This window comes from Sylvia atricapilla, chromosome 14, assembly GCF_009819655.1.
Source record: "Sylvia atricapilla isolate bSylAtr1 chromosome 14, bSylAtr1.pri, whole genome shotgun sequence".
Lineage (NCBI taxonomy): Eukaryota > Metazoa > Chordata > Aves > Passeriformes > Sylviidae > Sylvia > Sylvia atricapilla.
Window position 1 is genome coordinate 12,698,069 of NC_089153.1, and position 10,607 is coordinate 12,708,675.

Here is a 10,607-nt window from a genome sequence, read left to right on the forward strand (position 1 = left end):
TATTTGGCCAAAAAAGCTCAATAGTTTTTGCTTATGCACTTTTAAATGACAACAAACTAAATGTGATAAAAACTGATTTTAGGACAAGAAAATAAGTTAATTCAGAACCAGGAGATTTCATCATTATTTGCTTCTCACTATTTCTCTTCCAAAATTTTTCCATCCATGCACATTCCTCCCACCTCTGCTTCCCTTTCCTCACAAACCCTTTTTGTCTTCCCTTGGACAAAACCACGACCCCTTTATTTAAGACCACATGAAATTTTTGCCCTCCAACTTCACCAGCCCCAACCTTTGAGGTCTGTGTGCTCATCTGCAAGTCAAGGGCTGCATTTATCAACCCTGGGCTTTGCAGCTGAAGGTTGGGATTCTCCCATGGAGAGAGAAGTGCTGCTCATGGGTGGCTGTCACCCATGGGTGACCCTCTGTGCCCCAACACAAGATGCTGTCTCACCCTAAATGGACACCAGGCATTGAAAGGGCCACAAAACCTGGCAGAGGAATGTCTCCACCCCGTGCTGGATGTGCAATTATGTTGACCTGCACCATATCCTCACCCCTTTGGCTGGTCTCTAGGACAGATTTCACAGAGCTGGCACGGGCAGGAAAACACCCAGGGCTCAGTGAGGGATCTGGCCAAGGGAGGCACAGGATGAGGGAGGAAATCCAGCACATCCACTGCCCAGGTGGGCATCAGGTGGTCCCCAAGTGGTCAGTGGGATCTCAGGACTTGGAGCAATGCACAGGCAGGAGAACAGGGTCCTGGCAGCCCAGAGGCAGCAAGGCACCACTGCCATGGCCTGTCCCAAGGGAAACACACTGTAATCTCTGGCAGAGGGAAAGATAACGCAAAAATTCTGCTCACAAATGTAAATGTCACTGGCAAAATGCAAGTGTCCACTTGGGGGTGGCAAAGCATTTCAGCTGTGTCTTGAGGAAGCAGGAATGGCCTTTTCTCTGCAGACCTTGTGCGTGAGGCTCTTCCCCTCTTCAAGACTGTTTCTTGTTTCTCAAGGCTGCAGGTGATAAAAAGGGTCTGAAAATATTTCTCTTATGCACCAGGCAAAGGGAACTCTCCATCTGCCATAAGGCTCCCACCTCAGAGTGTCCCAGTGAGAATCAAACAGAAAACTTTGGGGCAAACAAAGAAAGAGACCGTGGTAAACAGGAGTGCAATCCTTTCCTCCTTGGTAGGAAATGTCATGTGGATCCCCAGTGACCAGAATGGAAAACGTCTTTATGCACACAATGCATCTTTCCGGGACAAATGTTCTTATTTGCTGTGATAACTCTGTGTTCTGTGGCTGTGTAAGTAACTGCCAGCCCCAGGTGACACTGATGGGATGGTTCCCTGTGGCAGTGCGTGCCAAGCCTCAGCCCAGCACAGGGACTAAACCCAGCCCTGAGTCAGGATGCACGCGGGAGGCATTTCTCTGAAACACAATGAACAGCCTTTGAAATGCGTGAGACAGAGCTTTACAGAATTCTTTACCACGTAATGGACTCTCCCTGAACTCCCCTGGCAAAATTCTATAGGGTCCTGTCCCTGCAGTCAGCAGAGCCCAGGAATTTGTCAGCTCGGGTATGAGTGTGCTGCCTTCAGGATCTGTTTGCTCTACTGGGATGCAGGAAAGTTTTTCAGACCTGGCATTGGGCTTCGTGGCAAAAACCTGAATTTAGTAGATGTGATATCACTGCAAAACTCCCCCTTTTACTGCCCTTGTATCAGGTTTGTCCTAGTTCCCTGTGTCCTGGGTGCTGTCCAGGCTCCTCTCTGGTGATTGCTAATCCACGTAGATCTCAGACTTCTGCAGTCCACCTGGTACAGGAGGAGTGAAGTCTGCTGAAGCACATCCACAGGGCTTCACTGGCGGAGACAACACATATGTATCTGAAGTAATGATAAGAAGCTCAGAAAGCAAAAGTTTGCTTTACATTTATTTTACAATTGTTGGCCCCCTGGTTCTTCTGGCCCAGAAACAGCTGTTGCTGGTAGCTGGTGTTTATCAGCCCAGCTCTGAACTCCTCTCATTCTTGCCTGTTTGCTAATGTTGACAGGAGAGGTTTCAATACCTCAGGAAGGTTGTAGCAGAGGGAAGTGGGACTGGCTTACCTAAAGCTAGAAGTGGATAGAGAAGGCTTATGCAGACAGTTGTCCTGTTTCAAAATAAGTAAAAACTGAAGGTTCTGGTGCTGCACAAGAAGCTAATATTTGGTAAGACTTGGCTAAGCTGATTCTCCTGTGCTGGCAGCACTGGGAGTGTCTCTCGCCTTTTAAAGCAGCTCTTTGCTGGCACAAAGTGAGCAAATACAGATTTTCAGCCCTCCCATTAGCTTGGGGCTAATACAGTGCTTCTCTAACACATCCTAAATACAGTCTCCTCCTTCATCCATTTAGTGGGACATCCCCTGAGCAATTCTGGCTGAAATCAGTCCTTTAGGAAGTTTTCTTCTGCTATAGTTTCTTAAAGCAATTTTCTTAACCATCTCTTTCACCTGGATCACAGCACAGAAAGTCACAGCCCAGTGGAGACCTGCGAGCTGCTGACAGATGTCCTCTGTGTGCCAGGGACACTCGTGTTCTCAGCAGAGTCCATGAGGTTGTGATCCTTCAGCACAAACATGCTCTTCTGGGATGAAGTCTTGCACTTGGGATGTTTAGGGGCACAGTGCTTGCAGCAGGGAGAAATCACACTGAGGAAAGCCATCCTGAAGCGCTGGGACAGCAGGTTGTAAATGATGGGGTTTGTAGCAGAGCTCAGGTAGAAGAAAACGCCTGGGAGAACAAGGGTGGCAGGAAGAGAGAGACATTCATTTGTGTGCGAAACCAGCTCAGAAGAGGAAAATCTATTTATTGCCTATCCAGCTGCACCAAGCTTGGATGCAAGGGTGGAGAGAGCAGCAGTGGAGCTCTGCTGCCTTCCTGGCACAGGCAGAGGGATCTCTCACCACGGTTAGCTCAACTTTCACTGCACTGAAAGCAAAGTGGGAGAGATTGTGGAGCTCAGCCTCTCCAGCTGTTCAGGAACCAACTCTCTCTTGAGCTCCCCTGACCTGCCTCCAGCACTGCCCTCATCCCACAGCAGGATTTGCACAGCTGGTGCCCCATCAAAGCTGTCAGAGGATAACTTCCAGCCAGGGGAAGATAATTTCCTACAACTCACCAGGACAATGGCACAAGATTGGATTTGTCTGAGCTGCCTAATGGCCACATTCAGTGTTTTCCCACGGCAGACTGAAAACAAGATTCCTCTTTGAAAAGCCCATCATTTTGAGGCCATAAACATTTGGCTTCATCACCCAGTGCTGAGCAGTATGTAAGGCTCTTGCATTTGATAAGATTTCTTATTTGCCCCAGAGAGCCTGTGGAGGATGCTGCCTGCTGCTGTGTACTTCTTAAAAGCAGCTGAATGACGGCAGTCTTTATTCTGAACATTCCCAAGAATGAAAATCAGCTAGTAATGATACATGATAGCCTTCTTTTTTTTTTTCTTTTATTCTTTGTGAATATTCAGACACTGAATTCAACAACATGTCCAGATCTTGAAAGCTGCAGAAACCTCCCTGCAGTATTTTTTCAGGCACCATTTCATCACTGCTCACCAAACCTCAAGGAGGTTTTCCACACAGGTCTCATGTCCTCTACAAAATAAATGACTACACATTCCAAGTAAAACCACCCACAGATACTTTTTTTTTTGCCAGTCCTTGTGCAAGTGGAAGAAGAAAGCTTTACCTGACACCACGTGAATTAAGTTGAAGGTATTGGCCAAAGGCTCAGTCCATTCCACAACAAAGCTGAAGAAAAGTCGATCTATATGGAATGGAGCCCAGCAGATGGCAAAAACTATCACAAGAACAACTGGTGTGGAGAGAGGAGAGAAGAAAAACAGGTCAGAAATGGGAGGATATGTTTCACCAACTGCACAGGGCAGAGAGTTCATAAAGCTGGATGGGAGACTTAATATATAAATTATATCCATGGTTTCAAAAATGTTGCCATCTTTTCTGTCTTACCATTACCAACTAAAAGAAAATTCTTTCTACTAATTTTAGTATTGGATAGCCCAATGCATGCACACAGAGTGACATTCAAACAGAGCAGGAGGCTCTTGAAGTGTTGGGGTATATATGGAGGCCAAACCCATTCCAGGCTCAGAAAACCAGGCTGGCTCCAAAGTATAGTCTGGTGTAATGCAGAACAGATGTACACCCCATAAAAATGTACAAGATAGACTATTTGCAGTCTGAAAAAAGGAGATCCTCTCTGGAGGGATGCAAGAGCTAGCTCAGAGTGAGGGATGTTGGAGAATTGCCATTCAAGCATCTGCCATGAGGTTCTGCTCAACCTTCTCTTGTGCTGGGGAGGAAAATTTGCTTTCTGAGTCTTTTTTTTTTTTTTTTTTTTTGTTACCCCTGATGCTTCATTCCTGCAAATCCAGATAAAACAGTAATAAGCCTCCTTTTTTTTTTTTTTTTTTTTAAATGGCATCTATTCATCTCATAACTCTTGTAGCCATCCAATGAACCTTCAATGCCATGAACAAAGAACAATCAGTTACCCTCCAGGATCTGCTCATGATAAATAAAACACAGAAGGACTCACTACTTACACAACATCTTGGTGACTGATTTCCTGGATGGCCTCTGAACATTCACAGCCATTTCCTCCACTTCCAAAGATTCATCTCCTTTCAACTGGCAAAAGGAGGGAAAGCAAAGGACAGTTTAGACAAGAGACCACATCCCTGCCAGACATACACAGTTTGATATTTTTATAGCTGTAGTTTGAGAAAAACAAAATTTGGGGCCACTTGGGACTCACTGAAAAAAAAAATTAAAACTGCATTTAATTTTCAGGTTTTGTCTCGAAAAACATGGAAGCTTTAGGTTCAAAACAATCTGCATCTGAACCTGCTTATTTACAGCAAATTTGTATTTCACTTTCCCACTTACCTTTTCTCAATGAGTCAATATTTGGTTCACTGTTTATGTTCCATTTCAACAGTATTTTGCTAGGCATTATTTTCTCTTATAGCAAAGTATGGTTCATTTGTTTATTTTCCTAAAATTGTTCCCCACAATTAAGCAGAAACCAATGATCCAAAAAACACCCATAGAAGCCTCAGTACAGCACAGCTGTAATCATTGGAAAAAATCCTGTAGAATTCAAGGGAGACTGTTTCCTGCCCTGAGTGTTGGGTGTAGTTGATGTTCAACCCATCTAATGAACAAACCCCAGAAATTCTGCCTTGCAGATGGGCAGGGTGCAGGATACACACAGATTTAGCCACATGCTGCTCAGGCACAGCAAGGTGAGGTTTTTCTCTAGTAGTTTTCTGGAATTCAAGAAAAATGGGCATAAAGAGCATTATGTGATGAGCATTAATGTGATCATCCCTGGGATCTGTCCCCCTCTATGTTTATCATGAGAAAACTGGTGCTTTGGTGATGAAAAGATCAGGTTTACATAAACGGGACAATTGATTTGAACACCAAGGATATCTGGAAAGTCCAAAACTGGTCCCAGCTTCCTGCAGTAGGAACTCCTGATTAGCCAACAGCTTTATCTGTTTTCAAGAAAGAAACTGGAACCAAAATTTAATTGTACATGAGATGATATCAGGAATGAAGGAAGAGATAGAAAATGACTCTGGATTTGCAAAAACCTTGTGAAGACATGCTCGTTGTGCCCTTTACACTGTGACTTTGCTTTCTGATTTCAGATTAATAACACTTTTCTGTAAGGATGATGAAATGAACCCTTCTTTCAATGTTCTCTTTATTCTATTTATAAAAGGAAAAAACATGTAAATGGAATTATAGTCAATTACAGTGCAATACAGCCTCTCATTTTTACATTACTCCCCTTGTAACTTTTAGTCATAGCCAGAGTTGCTTAAGGAAAAGACTCAGTTGATTTGCAACAAATCTACTGATAAATGATCAGATTTATTAAAACCCCTGGATTCCCTTCAGTGGTTTTCAGTCTCAACAGCAATCTATTCCAGGCATATTCCAAAGCCTCAGAGAGTACAGTGTGCTGATGCTGTAATAAACCAGACACATGTATCTTTATTTTTCTCCTTCCTCCTGTCTACTTTGATGATGCTGTAAGGCTCCTCTTTAGCCTCAAATGATGAAGGTGTAACAGGTAAGAACAACTCAGCAGCTGCAGTTTAATGAAACAGTGAAACATTACAAACAGGGAGGGAAAAAATGAATAAATGAGTCCATGGCCAAGGTTACTTGAGTTAATGCCAATGGTTTGAGAGGGTTAGAACCCCAGCCAAGGCACTGGTTACTTTTACATCACTGTGATGTATGAGGCTGTGTAGGTTTGAGATGAATTCTACCCTTTCACTGCAACAGAATTAAAAGTGACTGGAGCAAGAAGCTGAAAATTGGATTTTCCCCACAGATCTTTATTAGCTACAGCATTTAACCCCAGAAATAAAAAGACTGAGTGGAATTAGGGTCTCACCTGTCCCCAGACAAACATGGTGAGGCCACTCTGCAAAAGAAGGAGTTTTCTGTAATTTGAAAAAGCAGAACGGCTTTCTGTAAACTCCTTGGCCTGTCTGACACTAGTGGTGATCAAAGTTTCTCTCCAGCTGGTGGAAAAATTGATATTTATACCCCACAAGTCTTCTGCTAAAGATTACAGTCCTGCCTGTTTCAGAGGTTGGTTTAAGCAGTTGCTGCTGAGCTGCAGCCTTGGTGTGCCCTTAGCTCACCCCATGGAAAGGAGAACCAGCCTTTGGGACAAGGATTGCTCCACAACCTCCATGGGAAGGGGGCAGACTCTGGGAGAGCTGTGCTGGGCTCTGCAGAAATCAGCCAAAGGCAGTCACCATCCACAGATGATTCTGGGCATTTAAAAGCTGAGCATTTGGGGGAAGAAATAGGTTTCAGTGATAAAATCTGAACAAGATGAGCATTGGCAAGAATAAGTTGTCTTGCTTCAAAGACAGCCAAAGTAAAATTGCCACTATGTCCAAATTATTATTATAATTACTATTATTATTATTATTGTTATTGTTATTATTACTATTGCTACTGTTGTTGTTATTATTGTTTTTATTATTATTGCCAGTTGCTGAGGGGATGAGACACTAAGAGAAGAGTTGGAACCTTGGGAGAAGAACCATCCAGCCTATGCCATCAGAAACCCTTGTTAAATAGAATATGACTTTTAGACAAGCAGTGATCAGCACCTATGCCTGTGTCCTTTTAGGAATCAGTTTGAAAGGAATGGTCAGGGACCTTGCACTGAATCCTGCTGCAGTGCAAACTTCTTCCCAAGCAATCCCATCCCATCTCAATCAGTGCCCCAGGGATGAACTTCCATGAGCAGCTACTGCCCAATGTTCTCATCTTGTCCCTCTCCTCTCCCTCCTCAGCTCTTTGGCTGTGGGTTGCAATCAGTAGCTCAACAGCTGAACTGGGCTTGAAGAGTCTGGATGATTCAGGGATTTATCCTAGAGGTATCTGTGATGGGAACCCCACAAAAGAGGCAGCAGGAAGCTTCCACAATAAAGCCTAATGAGTTTACAGTGCAATGAGCAATGCCCTCTTCTTTGCAATGGTGCTGGAAGGATCAATTGACCATAACATTGCAATATTAAACCACCAAGCCTTAAAATTATACAAGTAGATAATGAGGTAATCAAGCATTTCCCAGTGAAAAAGATGAATATATTTTTACATTTTTCAATTAATTACATTATAAATTAACTCAGATACCCTGTGACCCGTATTTGCTGCCTTCTCACGGCTGCTTGGCAGGTCACCTGTCCCCACCTGTATTGCATCCTGAAACTGTCCAGCACTGGCAGAGCTTGAGGGAGAAACTGGTGAGGAAATGCCCTTTCTACAAAGCCTGGATATGAAAAGGTTACATCTCTGCTGAATTTGAGCTGTTGTACAGCCTTTGGACCATCCCTGAGCTTTTCCACTACATTCTGTGAGTGATACACGGCACTCAGGAAACTGCAGGGTGTTTCTAAAGCCTCACAGATCTCCTCCTCTGTGAGTAGATAAAAAGTGTCTCCTCTTGGAAAAAAAAAATTATATATATATATGTCATTCTCCTATCACTTCTTTGAAGAAATTAAATCTTCTTGCCCAGGGCAGCTTGGAGATAATGCAGATCTAGCCAGGATGGATCCTGTTAAAATTTGGAAGTCTGAGCTGATATACAGAAAAACAGATGCACAAACAATGGACATTACTATCCTTAGAAAAGACAGCCTGAACAAATGTATGAATTTGCAGAAGTCCTAGGGTCTCAGCCCTCATCTGGTACTGAGCTTCTCGTCTGGGATGGGGTATAAGAATATCTGCTGCTGCAAATAGATGTTATTGCTACCTACCCTCAAGTCTTCTTTTATAAATTCAGAGATTTCTCTTTTTCTTTTTGTAAAAACTCAGTTTTCATCATCTTTCACTCCCTTCAGGTCTTATTTTGAAAAATATTTATTGAAACTATGTCAAGACCCCTCAAAAGCCTGCAGAGATTGGGGGCAGTTTAACCCATTCACTGCCTCTAGGATCTGCTCTATGCTGTGGATTTCTGGCAGATTATCCATGGGTCTTTTTCTGGGTAAGTAAAAACTGCTTCTGTATAGTTTTAGGTAGCAGTAAACATCAACCAGCATAACAAAATGATATATATAACAACAGAGATTTGGTTGAGTTTCTTGCATATTATTTCATAAGTATATTCTTCTCCATTTCTTGCTATGGGATCAGACACATCTTTGTAAACTTTAAGTTACATTCAGTGTGATAAAATGGGATTTATATCGTCTAAATATCTGTAACTTATGAGAAGAAAGCTGTCAAATCCCTGTGATTAGCAGAGCATTTCAGTGTTGTGCTACATGGTTTTATAACTGTGATCCTGATTGTTTTATCCACATATTTACATGATGGAGACTTGTCAAAAGTAGTCTCAGTTTCTGAAGAGAGAACGAATATAAGCTCTAAGGTAGCCTGGTGAAACAAGGTTGTAGTTATATGAAGAAATGATTGCTGAATTTGCTAGCTGCAACATTTCAGTTTATGAGGTTTGTGAGTTTCAACAAGTGAATATTATCACCAGCTTCAGGGAAGGAAAAGAAGAAAGTAATGCAATGGAAATTCTACAGTCACAAGAAAAGGGAAAGCAAATAGTACACAAGATTCAATGACTAGCCATCTTCTTTTTATTCTTTTCACATTTTCCTTTTGGCCCATTTCTTTCTAGTCCCTACTACAAAGGTGAAAATCTCTGAGAGGCTGGAATCTACTGACTTGGGTGGGTGTTTCATTAACATTCAGATGTGAGCAGTAGCGATGGGAAGTTTTTATAAGAAGACTGGGGTAAATTATTTCCCAGCACAGCTATATTAATTTCAGAACAGGATTGCACCAGAGAAGAAGTTGGATATTCAGAGGTTCAAGAAACACTTTTGCTGTTCTGGGAGGAAAACACGGGGCAGCAACAAAAAGAATCAAAACTCACTCAAAAGCCACATACAGACACAAGCACACAAGAAAAAGTCAAGAAAACACTGAGCACAGCCAGAGCAGGACTTACTCTTAGCCCCATCAGATAGTACAGCACACTTATCACCCCCATGGGCAGCACATAGAAGAGCAAAGAGGTGATCTGCACAATCCAGTTGTAGATCCACAGCGGCACCACCACGGCGCAGGTGGCCGAGCCGGGCACCATGGTGCCGTTGGGGAAGTGCTGCAGGGCGATGCCGTGGGTGCCCGTGTTGGGCAGGGAGAAGAGCACGGAGAGCATCCAGAGGGCCAGGATGGTCCTGAGGGCTCGGCGGCGGGTGCTGGCCAGCTTGGCACGGAAGGGATGCCGGATGGCCACGTAGCGCTCCACGCTCAGCGTGGTGACGCTCAGCACCGAGGCCAGGCACACCGTCTCGAACAGAGCCGTCTTCAGGTAGCAGCCCGCGGGCCCCAGCAGGAAGGGGTAGTTGCTCCACATCTCGTACACCTCCAGGGGCATCCCGAAAAGCAGCACCAGCAGGTCTGACACCGCCAGGCTGAACAGGTAGTAGTTGGTCGGGGTCTTCATGCTGCGGTGCTTGAGGATGACCAGGCAAACCAAGAAGTTGCCCACCACTCCGATGAGGAAGATCACTGAGTACACCAAAGCCATGGGCAGGAACAGGTGGCTCCGTCTGGGCCCGCACAGGAAGGTTAAATAATCCTCAGTGCTGTTTAAGTACCCCCTGAGACGTTCTTCGTGTAGAACGAGGTGGTTAAACCAGGAGAAATTACTGACCCAGGCCATTGCTGGATCTGTTGAAAGGTTTCACAGCTGAGGTTCGTTGTCCTTTCTGTTTCTCTGTGCAAGTTTGGTCACTTTTTGCAGAGAGGGGAGGAGTGGTGCGGCTGCCTAGCCAGCCCTGGATGCACAGAGCCACTGAGGATGTGAATGAGTGTGTTTGCCTGGCTCTGGGTAAGGTTTTGCTGCTCAACAGCTGTTCCCCTGCACGGAGCCCCTCAGCCAGAAAGCCCCTCCTTTCCCACATATTCATTGGCTCGCTAAGTGCGTTAGATTATAGAGTGCAAAAAAAGGTTCCAGCCACTTGCAT

The 10,607-nt window shown here is 44.2% G+C and overlaps 1 protein-coding gene across 1 annotated transcript; it reads right to left on the reverse strand.

Moving 5' to 3' along the window:
• Window positions 1-2,516: 2,516 nt before the first annotated feature.
• On the reverse strand, window positions 2,517-10,303 carry NMUR2 (neuromedin U receptor 2). The gene is made up of 4 exons (XM_066328820.1): window positions 9,584-10,303; window positions 4,614-4,698; window positions 3,737-3,862; window positions 2,517-2,776 (listed from the first exon to the last, which is right to left on the reverse strand). Exons 1-4 carry the CDS (start codon window positions 10,301-10,303, stop codon window positions 2,517-2,519), a joined length of 1,191 nt encoding a protein of 396 aa, XP_066184917.1.
• Window positions 10,304-10,607: the final 304 nt, after the last annotated feature.